General features: G+C 38.9%; 1 protein-coding gene across 1 annotated transcript in view; it reads right to left on the reverse strand.

The window, feature by feature from the left end:
- Positions 1-21,885, reverse strand: part of KCTD8 (potassium channel tetramerization domain containing 8) — a 272,026-nt gene extending 250,141 nt beyond the window's left edge. Inside the window, exon 1 of the mRNA XM_066384753.1 lies at positions 20,476-21,885. Within this exon, the coding sequence (XP_066240850.1) occupies positions 20,476-21,427 (952 nt within the window). The 5' untranslated portion in view covers positions 21,428-21,885. The remainder of the gene's footprint in view (positions 1-20,475) is intronic.
- Positions 21,886-22,936: the final 1,051 nt, after the last annotated feature.

Below are 22,936 nucleotides of genomic sequence, written 5' to 3' on the forward strand. Positions count from 1 at the left end.
ACTTTATAAAAGGAAACAACAATCAAAAATCCTTTTGAGACCATCTAAGAAATATGGTTATAGCTTATATGTCAGATATTGCCAAAATTATTACTGTGTCTAGCTAAAGTAGATAGTGAAGTGGTGAAGATATAAGAAAATACTCACCTTTTGTTTATATCAAGATATGTAGAAGTGAAATAACACAGTATTTTGGAATTACTTTACCATGCTTTGGGAAAAAAAAACAAAAAACAACAACAACAACCACCAGGAAGATGAAGTTATAATTTTGATTACTGTTGAATCTAGAAGATGAATATATGGGAGTTTTTTGAACAATTCTTTTTTTCATTATGCTTAAAATTACCATAACACAAAAACTTAACCTAAAAAAAAATAAACAGCAGCTGTAACCAAAGACAACCACAAAAGTGCAGCCTTAGCAGGAGGTGCAGCTCTTTCACAGGAGGCGGCCGTCCTGCTGACAAAGCTGGCACCCTACGTCTAGACCAGTAATTTGAGAGAGGGAGAAACGGGTGATTCACAGAGGCCTCAAAATAGTCTCAAGTATAAAAATTACATTACAGAAGATACTTTGCTCATAAGGTACACATCAAACTGTCCCAAAGTCCACTACAATTTTGCCAAAGAAGCTGCAAAACTGACCATCAATAGCACAGGCTAGTTAACCCTTAAAGCAACTGCAAGCACTAAACCTGCAAAGCTGGGAAGTGAGCTGTGAAATCCATGCAGCTGCAAAGAAGGTGTTCAGACAAATGCCTGCCCAGATGTGGCCAGGGAGGACAATGACAGGGAAGAATCTCCCAGAAGGTAAAGAAAGGGACCATAAAGAATGATAGGCAAGGGAGTTTTGCTCAATAGCAAAACCATTTGCTGCCTGGTAGGCTTTACAAGGAATTCAGTCTATTGCAGACAAGGGAGTCTTTGATACGTCTGCATGGCAGAATTTGCAGTGAGATCCATGGTGCTATGTGCGCCCCATTCTCCCATCCTTTCACTGAAGACATCCTGCTCCTATCTGATTTGTTTATTCACTGCACTGAGGGCAAATAACTTATACATTAAAATATTAATCCATAGGGGCCGATTCCACAAGGAATCCCATTCAGAGCTCATACAACATTCTGTATATCCCCCACAGATGAAGGCAGGGCTGATGAGACTTGGGGTCTCCTGTCTGTGAGGAAGGCTAATATTCATATGCAGGAAGGGTAATTTCATCACTTTATGCAGGAGCATGTGGTGCTAATGCTCTTGCTGTCGTTGAGATGCTAGTAGAAAAAGAAGGTGGCCAAAGAGAGACAGCAGTGGAACCTCTTGACTGGCTTCCTCAAAACCTTTCCAATACTCTTCTAATCTACAGACTGAAGGGTCAAAAAAGAAATTTCCATCATTAACAGTTAGAGAGATGAAGTTGTAAACAACAATGAAATATCACTTTTCTTCTATTTTCACAATAGGAAAACTGAATTTTGTCAAGTTGGTATGAAAGGGAAAGTGGAAAAAATGGAATTCTCATGTGTTGTCCTTGGAAGTAAAGACCAAGTCAGTCATTTGGCCAGCAATTTGATAGTACTTAATTAAATGAGCACAAGCATCCTCAATGGCCTAGTAATTCCCCTCCTACATGCATATTTAAAAGAAATAAAAAAAAAGTACTCACACAAGTCCACAGTAAGCTTGGTCACGATCAGGTTGAAAAAATCTGAGTGTGGATCAATCAGTGAGGGGAGGGGTTAGTTGGGCAAAATATATACCTAGAAGTAACTTTCAGTAATCAATCATTTAGAAGATCACACAAAAAGAAAGGAATATGAAAAAGAAAATTCTTAATAAAAGATATAACATATAGGTAAATTAATAATATATAAAAGATAAAACTATATATTTTGCAATAATGCATAATGATACACATAAATACATTAGAATTGTTATTTATAAGGATGAAATGGTAGAGACTGATTCATTTAAAAATTTTAAGTAATAATAAAAACAAGAAATAGGTTTGCACAAACATATCTTGATAATGTACCATAAGGGTTCATAATTATTGTTTGCTTTTTATTTTCTTTCTTTCTTTTTTTTTTTTTTGTATTTTTCTGAAGCTGGAAACGGAGAGAGACAGTCAGACAGACTCCCGTATGTGCCGGACCGGGATCCACCCGACACGCCCACCAGGGGGGACGCTCTGCCCACCAGGGGGCGATGCTCTGCCCCTCTGGGGGGGGTCGCTCTGCCGCGACCAGAGCCACTCTAGCGCCTGGGGCAGAGGCCAAGGAGCCATCCCCAGCGCCCGGGCCATCTTTGCTCCAATGGAGCCTTGGCTGCGGGAGGGGAAGAGAGAGACAGAGAGGAAGGGGGAGGGGTGGAGAAGCAAATGGGCGCTTCTCCTATGTGCCCTGGCCGGGAATCGAACCCGGGTCCCCCACACGCCAGGCCAATCGGCCAGGGCCTGCTTTTTATTTTCAAGGCAACATTACCTAGACTCTCTGTGGCTAAGATTCCTTATGTCATTCATGTTGCACAACTAGACATTTGTAAATTGAGTTACCTGAGACAGCAGTGTGCTGACAATAGATTTTGACTATTATGGATCATGCCAGAGGTGGTGTGGCTAAACCACGCAGTTTCCTGATTCTAAGCTTATACATCACTGCGAGGGAACCTCACCCTTGGAAACCCTATTGTTGGTGTGGTGGAGAATCATTTCTGAGAAGCTCAGCCACCCGAAGCAATCCATGAGCTCAGTTCTTTTTTCTGGTTTGAATTATCCAAAGTAAAGTCTGTTTTCTGCAACTAAGACTTCTGAAAAACACCGGGAGTTTAAAAAGCATTGCCTTTTCAAACTTTTCCCAGATTTGTTACAAGAAAAGAATTTGAAATAGCTCTAGTACTTTGCTAAGGCTGCTATAACAAAGTACCATAAAATGGATAGCTTAAACAACAAAGTTTCATTATCTCACAGTTCTAAAGTCTAGAAGTCTGAGATCAAGGTACTGGGAGGATTGGTTCTTTCTAAGAACATGAGGAAGAATCTGCTCCATGCTTCTCTCCTACCTTCTGGTGAATTGCTGGCAATCTTTAACTTTCCTTACCTTGTAGATGCATGAACTGGTCTCCACCTTCAAGTTCATGTGGTGTTCCCCCAGTGTGCATGCACACCTACATCTCTACATCAAAAATATTTCTTTTCATAAAGACATTGATCATATTGAAGAAGTTTCCACCCTAAAACCTCATTGTAACTTCATTACCTCTATAAAGAACCTGTTTCCAAATAAGGTCATACTGGGAGACACCAAGTGTTAGGACATCAACATATATTTTTAAGGGAACACAATTTAACACATACAGTACTGCAAACAATTACAAATATTACAGCCATTAGTCTCTAGATCCTAGCTCTTATACTAAAACTATGGAGTAGATCTGTTATCCCTTTTCTTAGTTTTATCAAATACTAGGTATTACTGAGCTTCACAGAATGATGCTAAGTATCAAATTATAATTATGATACATAAGACTTCATAGTGGTAGCTATAAAACTGACAGTTAAAAGAACTAAATTTATTTTACAATACAAAAAATGCTAACTAAGAAAGTAAAACCTGAAATACTATCATAGTTCCTGAATGCAGTAGAACATTAGTCCAGTAGAAGAAATAAAATGATTATACTAAGCTATAACATCAATGCTGGACTTCCTAGAAGATTTATTCATGGTTCCATTTACCAGCAACATGAACTATTCTATATGTTGTTAAAAAATTCAAAATCTTCTTGCTAGAAAGTAAATATAGATCTCTTACCACTGTCTGTGAAGCATGTTAAATTAACCTATCACAGGTCCACTTGAGTGAAATAAAAAGGAATACCTCATACCCAAGTATCAAAGGTAAGCTGAGAAAGTATCCATTTTAATTTAACTTCAGGATTTCTTCATGAAGAATAAGCAACATCTCTAAGAAATAAGGCAAATTGAACTCTTGAATAGACTGCATTTCTTCAAATGCTAATACTTCTCAGAAATGGAGTCTAGTGTGATAAGAAACCAGAAACTTTATCACTCTCAAATTAATGAGTTTAATTTGAAATGAGATCAATATTAGTGTCACATTTTTCTAAAAATAGCCAGGCCATTATTCAACCAAGTTCAGACAGCAAATGTCTTTAACTACCGGCAGTGGCCATGGAACCATAATGATGCTTCCCCTAAACATGCTTATGTGTACACACGCACACACCCAAATGCACACAGAAAATCATGCCTTGACTCTCGTGGAAAGAAGTTTGTAAAAGATATTGTTGGTCTTTGGCCATGAGCACGACCATCTCACAGAGCCTCCAAAGTTATCTATTGCACATCTACAAGATTCTGTACACTTAAATCTACAGTGTGCAATCCAGTGTTAAGTAGCACACAACTTGCACGTCTACACATCATGGCCCTGATAATGAAAGGCAGAACTGTGTTCACTGTTGTTCACTACCACATCTTCAGCACCTATCAGACTGCTTCATATATAATACAGGTTAATGAATACATTAATATAAATGGGCTAAACAGGAGGCATGGCTCACTAGCTTAAGATAAATCTACTCTGACTTTCTCTTGGTTTGATAGATTTTATACATTTGAATGTTTTTTTATAAACCATTAAATGAAATAATGGGTGAAAAGATATCACCCTCTATAAATGCCTTCAACATATACTCTTAAAGTCTGAAATACTAAACAAGAACAGATACTCTATTTTTATTCATCATAGATTTCTTGGAACATATTAATTATGGAAGTGCATGGAGGTAAGATGAAAAGGATCAATTTCTAGCATTTTCTATACAAAGAAATAAAATATAGTCAAGTAGCAAAGCATAAAATCATCATACTGATGAAATTAAGACTATAGCCCAAGTATTTCTATTGTCAAATCTTTCATTTTTATTCTGTCAGGACCAACATTAGAAGGACTAATCTCAAAAATTATCATATACAATACACCAATAATTTGGAATTGCCATGCCTGCTTCTTTTCATTACTCACTATGAAGTAACCAGTGTAGCAACTTATCCTTATCAAAAATAAAAGTCACCAAACCAAATAAAGAACACATAAAAAGAATTATGTATTATGCTCAATATAATATATCCCTGGAATATAAGGGTACACAGATCAATAAGTAAAATACACACATCACTAAAATGAAAGGTAAAAATTGCATGATCATTTCAATTGAAGCAGAAAAAGCATCTGAAAAAATACAACATGCATTCATTATAAAAACCCTTAACACACTAGGTAAAGAAGAAACATAATTCAATATAAAAGGCAAACACAGAAATAACATACTCAATGGAGAAAAACTGAAAGTGTTTCTTCTAAGATCAGGAACAAAACAAGGATGCCCCACTCTCACCACTCCTACTCAGTATAGCATCAAAAGTTCAAGCTTGAAAAACTAGGCAAGACAAAAAAATAAAAGGTCTCCATATCAGATAGGAAGAAGTAAAATTATTACTATCTGCTGATAATATAATCTTGTATTTAGAAAATATCAAAGAGTCACTGTTGGAATTGATCAATATTTTTCATAAAGTGGCAGGATACAAAACTATCTACAGATATCAGTTGCACCTTTGCATTAATAATAAAACATCTAAAAAGACAAAGAAAACTATCTCATTCATAATAGCATTAAAAGCAGTAAAGTACTTTTTTTTATTAAGTGAGAGAGTGAGAGGTGGGGAGGGAGGGAGGCAGAGAGACAGACTACCACATGTGCCCCGACCAGGATCCACCTGGCAAGCTCCCTACAGGGAGATGCCTGTCCATCTTGGGCCACTGCTCCACTGCTCAGCAACTCAGTTATTTCAGCACCTGAGGAGAGACCATGGAGCCATCCTCAACACCTGGGGCCAACATGCTCAAACCATTCGAGCCATGGCTACGGGAAGAGAAGAGAGAGAGAAGGGGAGGGGGAGGAGTGGAGAAGCAGATGATCACTTCTTCTCTGTGCCTGACCAGGAATTGAACCCAGGATTTCTACACGCCAGGCCGATGCTCTACCACTGAACCAACTGAACAGAGCAGTAAAATACATACTTAAGAATGAATTTAACCAAGAAGTGAAAGATTTATGCAATGAAAACTACAAGACATCGCTGAAAGAAATTGAAGAATACACAAATGGGAAGACATTCCATGTTCATGAATCAAAAGAATAAGTATCGTCAAAATGGCCATACTACCCTAAGCCATATACAAATTCAGTGCAATCCCCATCACAATACCAAAAGCATACTTCAACAGAATAGAAAAAAAAAAATCCTAAAATCTGTGTAGAACTACAAAAGACCCTGAATAGCCAAAGAAACCCTGAGTAAAGAGGATAAGCTGAAGGTAACACACTTCTATATCTCACTCTATATTACAAAACTGTAGTAATAAAATAGTATACTACTGGTGCAAAAGTAGACATATCAACCAATGCAACAGAATAGAAATCCCAGATAAAATTCCAGTATATATGTTCAGCTACTATTCAACAAGAGAGCCTAGAGTACTCAATCAGGAAAGGAAAATTTCTTGAACAAATGGTGCTAGGAATACTGAAGAAACACATGCAGAATAGTAAAATTGAACCTTTATCTCATACCAAAGGTTTAAATGTAAGACCTGCTACCATGAAACTCCTAGGAGAAAACATAGAGGAGTTCATTGATACTGGTCTCAGCATTAATTTTTTGGATATAACACCAAAAGCACAAAGAAAGATAAAAATCAACAAATGGGATTACATCAAACTCAAAAGCTTCTACACAGCAAAAGATACAATTAACAAAATGAAGAAACAATCTACAGAATGAGAGAAGATTTTTATTAATCATATATCAGATAAGGGGTTAAGGTCCAAAATATAAAGAACTCAGTCAATTTAACAACAAAAACAAACACCTAATTAAAAATGGACAGAAGAATTAAATGGACATTTTTACAAAGAGGACATCAAAATGGCCACAGCCATGCTCAACATCATCAGGGAAATGCAAATCAAAACTACAATGATAGCCCCTCACACCTATTAGACTGGCTATCTCAAGAAGACCAGAGACAATAGGTGTCATCAAAAATATGGTAAAAAAGGAACACTTACACATTGTTGGTAGAAATGTGAATTGGTCCAACCACCATGAAAAACAATATGGAGGTCCCTCAGAAAAAGTTTAAAAATAGGATGACCATATGATCCAGCAATTCTACTTCTAGGTATATAGCTAAGAAAAATGAAAGCAGGATTTCAATGAGATATAAGCATTGTCCGTGTTTATCATAGTATTATTCACAATAATAAAGATATGGAAACAACCCAAATGTCAATCAACAGATGAATGGATTAAAAAAAAAGATGTGATACATATACAACAGAATATTATGAAACCATGAGAAAAATATCCTGCCATTTGTGACAACATGAATGGAACATGAGCATATTATGTTAAGTGAGATAAGTCAGACAAAGACAAGTACTGTTTGATATCACTTTTCTGTGGAACCTAAAATAGTTAAACCTGTAAAAAGCAGAGAGTAAAATGGCGAGAAGAGGGGAAGAAGAGTAATGGTGTTTAACAGTATAAATTTGTAACAAGTAGTTATAGCCACAGAGATCTAATGCCCAATATAATGAATATAGACAAGAATATTGTCCGATAATTATGTAATGTGATAAATATCACTACATCAGCAATCATATACTAATACATAAATGTATCAAAGTAATGTGCTGTATACCCTAAACTTTCAAAAATCTCACTTTGGAATTATATGTATGAAAATCTTTACACTCCACCTGCAAAGAGACATCCTAGATGCAGCCTTCACTAACCAGAAAAGGTCAAATTTCTGAGAATTGTCTCTGAATGGCTGCCAGCATTTGCCTTAGATATCTGCTTTCTTCAAATATCTAGCATTTTAGCAATTAGAAAACTTGTATTCAAAATACATAGCACAGTTTCAATAGGAACTGATTGAGTTGAACTCCAACACAGTTTTCCCCAAATTGTGGAGATATGTACTTGAATCCAAAATCCAGCCTGATATATCTGGCCAAATGCCCAAACGCTGAGCAATGTTAGAGCCCACCTGGCTCTGCGACAGTGTTCTTCTGCACAACATTGCTGCACAGCAAAGTCACAAGCTTTCATCAGAAACATAGTATACAGAGTGTGACTAAGAGGTGCTTTGCTTAAATACAACCCATGGTTTGAGACAATAACCACTGACTACAACTATTCTTGCTAATTATGCTCAAAATTGCTGAGTGGCCAGCACTAGACCCAGAAGAGTGCACTATTTTCCTAAGTAGTAAATCGGTAATCTAGTGATCCAACTAGAACAAACTTATTTTAATAATAAAGTACAACTAATTTTATATTTAGTAGGTCAGTAACATTTTTAATTTAGCTAATTATAATAACTTTTGAATAGGTATAGCTATTAAATTCCTCAAAAAGAAAAACATAAATGTGTTGAGAATTACAGTATACAGACACGCAATTTATTATGTGTTTTGCAATTTTTAAGTTAACAACATAAAAATAGCTAGCATATATTAAGCATTTAATTTGTGTCTGATATTCTTCTAAGTGTTATATATATATTACTTCATTTAATTCTCATACAAACCTCTCAAATGCATGTTATATTTATCCTCACTTTTCATTCAGGAGAGAGAGTAAATTATTTTCCCAATATCTTAAAGCTCAAGTCAGAATTTGTCAAGGTATCTAACTAAATATGTTAACCCATTCATAGAGCTCAGTGTTTTCTGCTTCTTAGTCATGGGGGTCAAGAAATTCTGGTATTGGCTTTCTTTTTTTTTTTTTTTTTTTTTTTTTTGTATTTTTCTGAAGCTGGAAACAGGGAGAGACAGTCAGACAGACTCCCGCATGCGCCCGACCGGGATCCACCCGGCACGCCCACCAGGGGCGCCGCTCTGCCCACCAAGGGGCGATGCTCTGCCCCTCCGGGGCGTCGCTCCGTTGCGACCAGAGCCACTCTAGCGCCTGGGCCAGAGGCCAAGGAGCCATCCCCAGCGCTCGGGCCATCATTGCTCCAATGGAGCCTCGGCTGCGGGAGGGGAAGAGAGAGACAGAGAGGAAGGAGAGGGGGAGGGGTGGGGAAGCAGATGGGCGCCTCTCCTGTGTGCCCTGGCCGGGAAGCGAACCCGGGACTTCCGCACGCCAGGCCGACGCTCTACCACTGAGCCAACTGGCCAGGGCGGTATTGGCTTTCTTTAAACACAGTACTGCTCTCCCTAGCTTGCTTATACCAGATATCAGACATAGCTCACTATACAAAATGATGAGAAAGAAGAATATATACAAATTCCATTTTGCTCAAGGTTTTTTGTTATAACTGGTGAAAGAAATGGAAGTAGCACAACTGAATGGTTAAATCACTTACTATTCTAGTGACCTAATGTCAAAATTATAAATTTATTTATTACATTATTTTATTGTCCTTAACTCACTTTTCCGCATGAGTAGGTTTCAATATGAAAATTGTTGCAATACAATAGCAACTGCATTCTAAGTTTAACTGGTAAATAAACATTGAACCAATGAGCATCTAACCAGGTATCATGAAATACGTGCTCTTATTGCCAACAAAGTTGGTTTATTTTTATTACCTTAACACAGGATTAATAAAAATAAGGGAACTTGATATGTACTATTGATCATAAAACAGTTAATACCTGCTAAGTTTATTTTAAGATACTTTATCAAAACTAAGAGTACAGATAGCAATACAGACTTATTGATCCTCACCTTTGCCAGATACTGCTTGAACTTATGTCATATTACAACAGGGCTTGAACATGTCTGCGGGCAGCTGGCACCCCATACTCTAAATTTTTTGAAAAGCAAATACTGGACAACATGGTTGTGGGGGAGGGTAGGCTACAGCACTAAGCATTAGCCCAATAGCTTTCATACATTAAAAAATAAGTCAGCTTATTTTGGATCCCTTAAACCTTCTGTCTCTCCAATCATTTCACTATAAATGAATGTGTGCATATGCCTATATGTGTGAATCCATGTATATGTTTATTATTCTAACAACTTCATTTATAACCTTATTTTATTCTGTCCATATTTTAGTTGATATATCACTTTTTTTAAGTGGCCATGTAACAACTTCTCATGCCATTTCTCTGCTCCTGCTAATACATTAAATAACTCATCCATAAGCCACTACCAACAAAAAGCCTACTATGATCACCTTAAAGGAAAGGTCTCTGTCATTCATATTTATGTCTTGCCCCAAGCTGTAGCCTGGTAATTGCTCAATAAGTACAATTTTAAATTGAAGTGGAACTAAATCTCAATTCAATAACTACCTTAATGGAACCTCCAACATCTCTGATTTATTCATTAATTTTCACTTTCATTCCAAAAATAAATACTTGTTAAGTTCTTAATATGCTACTGGCCACTCCACTAAGGTCCAAAAACACAAAAGTAAGGCCCAACATCAACTCTCAAGGTGACTGAGTTGATGAGGAAGGTCAGCATAAATAAATAATTACATTATCCAGCAATCTCACTTGAGTATATATATATAGATAGATAGATAGATAGATAGATAGATAGATAGATACAAAGGAAATGAAACCAGGATCCCAGAGAGACTTCTGTACTCTTATGTTCATTGCAGCATTATACAAAATGGTTAAGATAAGGAAAAACCTAAGTATCCATCAAAGGATGAATGGATAAAAAAGACCTGTCTACATATATATATGTATGTGTGTATAAATGTGTATATGAGTGTATATATATATATATATATACATACACACACACATATATATACATATCAATACACACAATAGGATATTATTCATCCATGAGATAAAAGAAAATCCTCCCATTTGTGATAACATGGATGGATGTTAAGGGAATTATGCTAAATGAAATAAGTTGGACAGAAAAAATCAAATACTGTGTGATACGGCTTATTTGTGGAATCTAAAAAAGCTGAGCTCGCCTGATCAGGCAGTGTTGCAGTGGGTAGATCATTGGCCTGGAACACAGAGGACCCAGATTTGAAACCCTGAGGTTGCCAGCTTGAGCGTGGGGTCATTGGTTTGAGCATGGGATCATAAACATAATCTCATGGTTGGAGGCTTGAGCAAGGTGTCACTGGCTCAGCAGGAGTCCCCTAGTCAAGGCACATATGAGAAAGCAATCAATGAACAACTAAGGTGCCGCAACAAAGAATTTATGCTTCTCATCTCTTTCCCTTCCTATCTGTGTGTCCCAGCCTATCCTTCTCTCTGTCTCTTACTAAAAAAAAAAAAAAAAAAAAAAAGTATTCTAATAAATTAAGAAAAAACTGAGCTTATAGAAACAGAGAGTAAGAATGGTTGTTACCAAGTGATAGGAAGCAAGGGAAAGGGCATGGGCAGATGTTGGTCAAAAGGTACAGTTTGCAGTTGGAAGAAGAATTAATTTCTGGGAATCTAATGCACAGCATTGTGAATACAGCTGGTAACACTGTACTATATATTTGAAAGTTGTAAGAGAGTGAATCTTAAATGTCCTTACCACAAAAATAACAAAATGATAATTACATGACATGATGGAGATGTTAGCTAACACTACAGTGGTCATCATAATACAATACATAAATTTCATGTAGTACATTTTAAACTTATACAATGTTATATGTCAATTATGTCTCAATAAATCTGTAAAAAAGTAAGATACATCAAGAAATAAAAAAAGAGATAATTCCAAATTGTAGGGACTGCAATGAAGCCCTATGTCCGGTATACCACAGAAAGAGACAGAAGTGCAGAGGTTAAGCGTAGAAGGATTCTATAGCAAGTGGTCACTCGGTATTACATGGCTGTGCTACCAGTGGTTAAAAGCCAGTGGGTTAGGAAAGCTCAGTAGGAAATACTTCATATACTTTTTGATTTTGAAATTTCAAAATACAATTACCCTTGTAGGATAATTAGGTTTAATGAAATGTTCACTTGCAGAAACGAATGATGAGAAGTGCACAGATGACAGGCAGAAGACATGTATATCCTAGTCAGCAGCTGGACATTCACCATTACCCTTGGAACTGAAGGATTTAACTTAACTGGTGGAGTGACTTTGAAAGCCTGTAAATAAAATTACTCTCCTCTTCAGCTGAGACCTCCCAAAACCTCTGGTGGTGTAGCTCCCACCATTAAAACAATGAACCTGATTAGTGAGGCCATCAGCATGTCTTACAGGACTGTGGCTAAGTGCTAAAAGCCTACTCAGACACACTGAAGATAACTCAAATGAGGCTTTAAAATAGGTGTAATTAAATATAGATGGAAGAGTAATCTGAAATGCTCATTTTCAAGTACTTCAAATTTACACACACACATATATATACTGCCTTAAAAATATGTATGTATTTTTTTCCACAATATTCAAGGCTTCAAAATTACCAAAGACTATCCCAATACTCAACAGGTACTTGATACTTTTTTTAACCTAACTATACCAAGTATATAACTGAATAGCATCATAATTGAATGATCAGTATTTAGGACCAATAAACAATATAAAAGAAAAAAATTTGATTTCACTAAAATAGCCTCTTTGTTTTCTAACCTTCTAAAAAATGTGTTTTATTACACAAGGTAAAATGAATTTACTGCGTAAGTATATAACTACCTTAACATTGTTTAACTTTAAATCAGTTTAGCAAATATATATTATTCATCCAAAAATGTGCTAAATTGAGCTAAATGTTTTATTTTCTACAATTTTTTAAAAATTCATGAATATGATAGTTTTCATCAATAAAAAATTAACCCTTCCATCAAGTAAAGTTAAAAAAAAAAACAAATATTTATGACATTCTTTGAAAATTGAACATTGATTAAAAAATATTGCCTGACCTGTGGTGGCACAGTGGATAAAGTGTCAACCTGGAAATGCTGAGGTTGCCGGTTCAAAACCCTGGGCTTGCCTGGTCAAGGCACATACGGGAGTTGATGCTTTCTGCTCCTCCCCCTTCTCTCTCTCTCTCTCTCTCCTCTCTATAATGAATAAATAAAATCTTTATAAAAAAATAATATTGGGTTCATTCATATATAGTTCATACCACCACTTTTTGCTTATAGACCTAAATTCTACATATTCAGTAGACATTGAAATATATTTGTCTTACTGAATACATGAAACAGGCATTATTTTTAAATCTTTAGGAAGGCTTTGGGAGTAAGAAATATTCTAAGTCCTGCTCAGCCTCATACCAGTTCTATAACCTAGGTATGTTACTTAACCTCTCCAAATCAGTTTCTCACTGAAGTATCAGGTAACCAACACAAAGCTTAAGGAGTGTTAGGAAAAATAAACAAAGTTGTTCATAAAAGACATCTCAAATTTAGGTAGATAGTAAATGTTCTTTTTATTACACAAACTGTATTTTGGAAAGAGTCAAATATTTCTTAAGCTTACAAGGAAAATATTCAAAACCACTGCTTATTATATTGTCTGTGGCAAAGGACTTATATTCTACTTTACTATCTAAGATGACAATAAAGAAGTAAATGTTACGGAAGAAATGTCATTAAATGTATCAATTTATTAAGTGTATAAAACAAAACAAAGATAGCATACAGACCACCTATATAGTATAAACCATAACAGTAAAAATGTTTATCATTTATATATGTATAGACAAAAAGACTACAAGGAAATGGTTCAAAATTTTATTAGTAATTACTTGTGGTGATTTTTTATTTTTTTACATTTTATTTTTATTAATTTTAATGGGGTGACATTGATAAATCAGGGTACATATGTTCAGAGAAAACATCTCCAGATTATTTTGACATTTGATTATGTTGCATACCCCTCACCCAAAGTCAAATTATCTTCCGTCACCTTCAATCTGGTTTTCTTTGTGCCCCCCCATAACCATCACACTCTGGTCCATGTCTCTGAGTCTTGTTTTTATGTCTCATCTATGTATAAAATCATATAGTTCTTAGTTTTTTCTGATTTACTTCTTTCACTCCATATAATGTTATCAAGGTCCATCCATGTTATTGAAAATGATCCGAAGTCATCATTTCTTATGGCTGAGTAATATTCCATAGTATATATGTACCAAAGTTTTTTAATCCACTCGTCCACTGATCAAAATTTATAAAGAATTTGTAAAACTCAACACTCAACACCAGGAAGACAAATAATCCAATCAAAAAATGGGAAAAGGAAATGAATAGACACTTCTCCAAAGAGGACATACAGAGGCCAATAGGCATATGAAAAAAGGCTCAACATCACTAATCATTAGAGAAATGCAAATTAAAACCACAATGAGATATCACCTCACACCAGTGAGAATGGCACTCATCAACAAAACAACACAGAATAAGTGCTGGTGAGGATGTGAAGAAAAGAGAACCCTCCTGCACTGCTGGTGGGAATGCAGACTGGTGCAGCCACTGTGGAAAACAGTATGGAGATTCCTCAAAAAATTAAAAATCGAACTGCCTTTTGACCCAGCTATCCCACTGTTAGGAATATACCCTAAGAACACCATAGCACTGGTCCAAAAGGAGAAATGCACCCCCATGTTTATAGCAGCATTGTTCACAATAGCGAAGATCTGGAAGTAGCCCAAGTGTCCATCAGTGGTGGTAATTTTAAAATTTTTACTTTTCTTTTATAAAAAAATTTGTAAAGCTGCCTGTGCTATTTTCATATTCAAAAAGGGCTAATTTGGAATGACTAGTAAACAATCTTCTTCACACTTTTTAAGGAATGCCAGCAAATACTTGTGACAGTAGAATAGATAATAATGGATGATAATTTTATACTGATCATCTCTTTTTTCCAAAAGAGATTATTTTAACAAAAATACACATGCATACACACACACAAATTGTGAGTGCTAGAATTCTAAGCTATAAAAAAGAGAACTTTGTCAAAGAAGGCTTTTAATATCATCAAGTCTTTCAGCTTCATTATCTGCACAATGGTTGACCAGCAGCAAAAACTGTAGAAAGGGTGACAGGGAAAGCTAAAGGCTAACACTATTAAAAAGATCAAGTTTAGAGACAGTACCAGGGTGGACATAAATGGTTAATGCCTTTCAATAGGAGCCAATGTCATAACACAGTCTACAAACATTTTATACTCCAAGGTTTCTGTCTTTTTTTTGTCAGCTTTATTATTGCAACCATTTACATAAAATCAGAATCTTGGTGTTTTAAAAAGTTGTCTGTTCTTTTTTCTTATTCTCTACTGATTCAAAGGTCATTCAGCTATGTGATTGTAAAAGAAATTTTCACATTTTAATTATAAAAATAACTAATAAGTTCTCAGGAGGAAAAGAACCAACTTAAAGAATTGATTAACAAAGGTGTTTTCATAAAACAGTGTTTGGTGATAAAAAGTAGTATTATCAGACTGGTAAATAGTATATAAAGTTTAAAAGTAGTCATCTAAATAGAATGACTTTTTAAAGATGTTTCTTAGAAAGTTTTTAATGCAACAGGCCTGTTAACATAGAACAGAATAACTGTTTTAACATTTTCAACTCAACTAGATTTCTTCAACCCAACCCAATGAATTAAATCAGAATTTGAAAGAGAGGATATAAAAATCTAGTACAACAAATTAGATTTCCTAGCCCCATTAAGTAAGAGCATTAATTCCTAGATCTGGCACTCTCATACATCACAGCAAAAAAATAAAAATATATATATATACTAAATTTAAAGACTATCAAGAGAAATCCTAGAAAAAGCTATACTTTTGCACCACATATTACTCAGCCAACATATAAAGCACAAATTTCGAAGCCCTGTAAGAGAAGATGAATAAATGAGTACTATGTTTCCATAAACTCACAATTATAAGAAATAAAGGAAACATGTAATGCTAGTTTTAAATATGGGTGGTCTATGTATCATAATCAAGTAGATAACTATCCACTGCCTATGTAATACAATGGCAACACATTTTTTGTTTCCCAGATATTGCTAAAACAGCCACAAGCACACTTAAAAGACACCCCCTCAAAAAAGAAAGACCAATAAATCAGTGTTTTATTGGACCATTCATCTTAAGTATTAGAAGAATAATATAAAATGTAATAATACTACTTACATAGTACTCCTACTTCAGGGGTCCCCAAACTACTGCTCGTGGGCCACATGCGGCCCCCTGACGCCATTTATCCAGCCTCCACCGCACTTCTGGAAGGGTACCTCTTTCATTGGTGGTCAGTGAGAGGAGCATAGTTCCCACTGAAATATTGGTCAGTTTGTTGATTTAAATTTACTTGTTCTTTATTTTAAATATTGTATTTGTTCCCGTTTTGTTTTTTTACTTTAAAATAAGATATGTGCAGTGTGCATAGGAATTTGTTCATAGTTTTTTTTATAGTCCGGCCCTCCAACTGTCTGAGGGACAGTGAACTGGCCCCCTGTGTAAAAAGTTTGGGGACCCCTGTACTACATGTTGCAGAGTCTAAAAGATTTGATAATATACTGAGCTAAGACTGAGAGTAGACAAGAGCGTCTATGGAGCTAAATGAAATTGGTATTAAATGTTTAATAGCTTTTATATAACCTTTAACTTGAAATCCAATGACTTGGATATAAGCACTTAAGGATATATGAATCTAGCTCAGAGTTTGTCAGAAGATACTGCCAAAGTTTCAAGTCCTAATAGAGAGTGTTAAAATGCTTCTTGGCCCTGAATCAGAAAAGAATTCTATTGGAGTTGATACAAAAATACTAACTGGAGTTTGACTGGCAAAGCTAGGTGACTTGAACTTGGCCTGAAAAATTCAAGTTCAAGGAAAGAAGTTGATTATTAAATTGGTTATTTCAAACTTCTAGAAGTTTATTATGCTATCATTTAACTGCAAAATAACTTTCAAATTAACTTTACAATTAAGTCAACTATACTTACTCTGTATAAAACAAAACAAAATTAAAATTAAATATCAATAAGAATAAAGTTTATACTCTATTGCTCATAAGTGTTAACAGGAAACATGTATAAATAAGCTTTTATTATAGTATAGGTCAAGGACTCTTCTTAGCATTTTACATGTATTCTTAAGTCCTATTAAATTAGTACTACAATATATTAGGCGAGAAAATTAAGAGAGAGAACAAGCGAATAATTTAACCAATATCACACATTAGGCAAATAGCAAGTGTTGGGATTACTGACCATTTACCAGTCTCTTCCTGTCTGTACAGGGAAGTAGGTGAAGAGCTGAAATTGATATGCCAGTGTATAAATTACAATTCTATAGTTTTTAGAGAACCTTCAAACTAAGTTCACGTACAGCCGGAGTTTAAAAAGATATTAAAATGACTAAGGCAGCCCTGGCCGGTTGGCTCAGCGGTAGAGCGTCGGCCTGGCATGCGGGAGACCCGGGTTCGATTCCCGGCCAGGGCACACAGGAGAAGCGCCCATTTGCTTCTCCACACCCCCCCCCCCTCCTTCCTCTCTGTCTCTCTCTTCCCCTCCCGCAGCCAAGGCTCCATTGGAGCAAAGATGGCCCGGGCGCTGGGGATGGCTCCTTGGCCTCTGCCCCAGGCGCTGGAGTAGCTCTGGTCGCGGCAAAGCGAGGCCCCGGAGGGGCAGAGCATCGCCCCCTGGTGGGCAGAGCTTCGCCCCTGGTGGGCGTGCCGGGTGGATCCTGGTCGGGCACATGCGGGAGTCTGTCTGACTGTCTCTCCCCGTTTCCAGCTTCAGAAAAAAAAAAAATGACTAAGGCATGTTATACAGTAAGTATTTGTTGAAAGTACTGTGTCAAAAGGGAAAATAAAAGATAATAAGACCCTCTTCTGTATATACAACATAGTGGACAAACAAGTTCATCCTTAATGAACAACACTGATATTCATTTTAAATAGAGACTATCAAAGAAGACAATTACATGCTGTATACTTGTATCGTTACCTAAATTGAATAAGATGAAAATAGAAATATTTTATGTTGTATTTTCATTTACCAGTATTAAAAGGAATCTGATCTAAAATAATTTGTGAAAGTATGTTGCAAGCTATAAAAAACATAAAATAAATATATGTATAATAGTTGTTGATATCAATTTTACATAATAAATTTTAAAAAATGACAACTACATCAGGTTGATGACTTACTGCAAAACCACTTCAAAGGAAAAATATTTATTCTGAAATTGTGTATCTCTCCACACAGGACAATCAGTGAGGAAAGTAGTGGGTTCCCTCCTTTAGATTTCTGAGACTTTAATGAATGACTCTCAAAGCTCATTAGTTATGTGAGTACTCTGCAAATAGCTATTTATAAGATGAATATTTTATGTTGTTAACATTTCTTCTAGATCCAATATTGAAATATTCTGAATTCCAAATTTCTCCCAAATTATCTTATTAGTCAAATTGTCTGAATTTCTTACTTTAGTATATTATTTTAAGGGCATTTTCCCCCATAATTTAGTGATAGCTGTTAGTGTCTCTTCACCACCAAACTAAAAAACATTTTAAAATCCACAACTTTTTAGGGCAAAAAGAAAGACCAAAACTGTGAAAGATTCCAAAATGCAAGAAACTTAACTGCAGAACCTAATTTATCTCTTCCCTAACCAAAATCTCTAACTACAAAGAAAATCAAAAGTTCATTTCATCTCATCTTGTGAAATGCTTGAAAATACATCTGTGTTGAAATGATATGTATGTTTAAGATCTAAAATGTTAATAAAGGTCCCTTTGATAAGGGATAAAATGTAAAGAATAATGCTAAATATAGTTTACTTCATATAGATTCAAGAAATCTTATTTTATATATAAACAATAAAATATAACCTTCCTTTGGGTGATTTTTCAATCTATCTTTTTACTGTGGGACAAGTAATAATATGATGTAATTTGATAGAATTAAGACAATTAGAGTTTTATCTATCACATCAGTGGACACTTTTTGTTTGTTTCTCTGTTGAAATGACTTGTTCAGAAAATCAAGCACTGTTAGAAAAGACAGTGTAACTCTAAGACTAAGCCTCCTGTATTTTGTCACCCTTCCTCTAATGTTACTAGATATACATTGAGCACCTTTCAATTAAGCTTGCACCTGTGCAAGGCAACATCCTTTCCACCTCTCCAGTCAAAATGAGGTACAAAAAAAAAAAAAAAATTTCTGGTTTCCAAACAGTGAGTATATTACCAAAATAAATAAATATAGTTAAAGCTGGTCTGTTTCTATTATAAGCAGTCAATGCTACTCTTCCTAACAGTAGAAACAAATTTCAAAGCTTCTTGTGTTGCCAAAGAAAAAAACATTTGCCAAATGATGTTCCTGCTGCCATCCCAGCTGGCTTTGCATTCTCCCAAATAGCTCTCTGGTTGGGGGCCCTCCTCACTTTGTAAACGTCACTAGGAATTGTGCCTGCCCCGCCTCCCCATTCCCCAAGCCCCAGTGATATTCAGTGGAGTTTTTGAACTTGATCAACCGGGCCCCCTGCGGAAGCGCACCGCACAAAGCATCATGCCAAACGCTTTCTATATCCTCGCCCTTACTCCCTCGTTTCAGAACATCCCAGGATTTTATCCCCTCTTCCCTCGCTCCCCTCGAAAGTGGATTCAATCCTCTTTTCGCACTTGAGATGTCCAGAAGGAAAACACAATCTCTCTCTCTAGCTCTCTCTCTCTCTCTCTCTTGCACACACACTCACAGGGAGAAAGGGACAGAGATAGATACGTGCACACGCACAAACCATGTCTCTTCCTTATTTCCAACCCTAACAGCAGCACTCAGACATCCAAACTCTTTAGTTCCCTCCACCCTCCACTGTCCAACACACAGAGCAGTTACAGATGACAAGTGGCGCGGGGAAAATCTGAGGTTTCTCTGGGTCGATGGAGACCTCTTTCCCACCAGCCGCTCTCATGCTCCAGCCCCCTGAGGGACCCTAGAGGCGCAGCCATCACTTCTTCGTTTGCCCCGTTTTCTGAAACCGCCGTAACTGGACGCTTTTGCGCCAGACAGCAATAACAGGAGGTGATCCCGGTGGTGCGAGGCGACGCCTCCAGGCCAGCCCGCCATGAGGCTCATATAAGTTGATCCCCTCAGGGGTACTGCAGAAGCGGAGAGGACAACCCACGCTCCCAGACAATACTCCCGGGTCCCCTCCCTGCGCTCGGCAGAAGGGGGCCCAGAGCTTCCGTGTGCAGGGCGGGGGAGAGGGCAAGATCCATAAAGTTAAGAAAAGACTGCGTGAGAACTGCGTGCTCCTAAAGGACAAGAAGGGCGATCGCAACAGGACAAATCATAAACCGTGCCCGCTATGAGACGCGGCATGCAGACGGAGCGCCTCGCGCTTAGGAATGACCCGCTCCTTCCCGAGCGCCCGCCCGTCCGGGTTCGGGGAGAAGGAGAGAAGACGGAGACTGCGAACTTACGGAAGAAGATGTACTCCGTGTAGCTGCTCCAGATCTTGTCGTCGCGGTACTGGTTGACAAAGGCGGCGGTGCCCGAGGAGTTACACGCCACCATGTGGAAACCGGCCTCGGACAGGCGATCGAACGCCTGCTCCAAGTAGGTGAACTTGAGGTAGAAGCGGGACGTGTACTTCTCGGGCGGTCGGTCCGGGTCGCGGCTCTCATTGAGCGTGTCCCCGAAGACCTCCTTGGCCAGGGCGATGCGGCCGCACACCATGATGCGCGCCACACGCCGGAACTTGGCGTCCGCCTGGTTGTCGCGCACGGTGGTGTAGGAGCCGCGGTAGCCGAGCGTGAGGAAGCCCGAGCGCTTGTCCGGTGCGCCGCCGCCGCCGTGCGCTCCGGGGCCCGAGGGCGCGGCAGCCGCCGCCCCCCGCAGAAGGAGCGCGTCGCTGCTGCCCTGCGAGACGTTGTCCTCCAGATCGCTCTGGCAGCCCTCGTCGTTGAGAGAGTTCTGCTTGGTGACCTTGGGCGACAGCAGCTTGACCAGGTCGGCGAGCTGGAAGTACTCGGCCTCGCGCAGGAGGCGTTCCTTCTCTGGGAAGTGCTCCGGCAGCGCCAGCTGCTTGTCCCGCAGGTAATCCAGCACGTACCTGAAAAGGAAGCCGTCCCGGTCGATGAAGAAGCGCGCCCGGCTGTCCCTGGGCAGCTCGCCCCGGCGTCGCGCGCCGCCTCGGGGGCTGGAGGGCGAGAACATGCTGGCCAGCGTGCTGTCCGGGACGCTGAGCAGCGTCGAGTGCTTGGTCACATAGACCTGACCTCCCACGTTCAGCTCCACCACCTCGGGGAAGGGCGAGGGCGCGCAGGGCCCCGGGGCGGCGGCTGCCGACGCTCCGGGCGAGCTGGACGAGGAGACCATCTCGCTAATGGGCAGGATGGTGCTGCCTACGCTGCCCGTGTCCTTCAAAGCCATGGTCCGCCCCGCCGCCGGCAAAGTGACCCGGGAGAGCCGCACTTTCTCGTTCGCGAAGCCCGTGCCCCGCAGCCCGGCGACCCCCGGCCTTAGCGTGCGCCTGGTGCGCCCTGGGGCTGGGCGACCCGATCCTCCGGCCGGGGCGGCCCGGTTCAGGGCTCGGGGCAGCGGCGGCGGCCGCAGCGCTCAGGCTCCATCGGGCGAGCGAAGCGCGGGATGGGAGCTCAGCGGGAGCAGCGGCGGCGGCGCTGGGAGGAGCGGCTGCTCCTCCGGGGCGAAGGCGGGCAAGTGTGAGAGAGACTTCCAGGAGGCGCTTCCGCGGCCGCTCTGCTCTCCGCGGGGAGGCGGGAGGAGGGATCGGAGCAAAGCGAACTAGCCGCCACAGCAGCTTGCGAGCGCGCCGCGAGTCCCGAGCGCGGACGGGGGCGCTAACTACTCCTCGCAGCCTGGGTGGCGGCACTGACGTCAGGCCTGGGACTGGGACCCGAGCCACAGCTGTCATTTAAAGAGATAAGAGCCAGCCGTAGGCTGCGGGGCTGCAACGCTAGGGGGCGGAGCCGAGACCCGGGCGCGGGCCAGGAGGAGATGCTACCTGGCTCGGAGCCGGGAGAAACGGGCAGGGAACCTCCGAAAACAAAAGGGACAGCATCTCTTCTTCATTTCATTCTCTCCTTCCCTTCTTTCTCTCCCTTCCTTCTTTACCTGCCTACTCGTCCCCGTTCATCTATTATAGTAAAACTAGTTTTTTGTTTTGCTTTGATGTTTTTTTTTACTCTTTTATTAAAGTGGAAAGTGGAGTGGGGAGTGGAGGGGGATTAGATTATAACAAAAACAGGCCAATCTTCTCATCTTTAATTCCTATATTGTTCTAAGAGCAGTGATTGCAAAGACTAAGATGGTGATGGGGATTCCCTTATAGTGGTTTTTCTGTAGTTTGTAAAGTGTCGGAAGGGCTATTACAATCAAATATCGTGGTCACGTATTTAATCGTATGCACAACATATAGCTGAAGATTTTATTTATTTATTTATTTTTAAAGAGAGATATCAGTTGCACCCATTTATGCATTCATTGATTGGTTTTTGCTTGTTCCCTGACCAGGATTGAACCTGCAGCCTTGGGTATGGGGATGATGTGCTAACCAACTGAGCTAGCTACACGGCCAGGGCTAATTGAAGAGTTTATAAAACTGAAATTTGATTTTAGTTTGAAAACTTAAAAGGATTGTATGTAACGTGATTGTTTCCTTCTTTCATCTTTTAGAATTTGATTCATAGGAGATGTTTAATAATTGTTTATGAAGGGGCAGAGTCAAGGAGGAAACAGCTCTATTTGTTCTTAGTTTCCAATGCTGATCATGCCTCCATTAATCTCTCCGTTTCCTTTTCAACACCACAGAGCAAAAGAAATGGCTTATATTTTATTGGTCTTTTAACCCCAAGGATCAGGTCACAAATCAAAATGATATGAATTTAAGGTCAACTTAATCTTCATTACATATAACACTGG

This window comes from Saccopteryx leptura, chromosome 5 (genome assembly GCF_036850995.1).
Source record: "Saccopteryx leptura isolate mSacLep1 chromosome 5, mSacLep1_pri_phased_curated, whole genome shotgun sequence".
NCBI classification, from domain to species: Eukaryota; Metazoa; Chordata; class Mammalia; order Chiroptera; family Emballonuridae; genus Saccopteryx; species Saccopteryx leptura.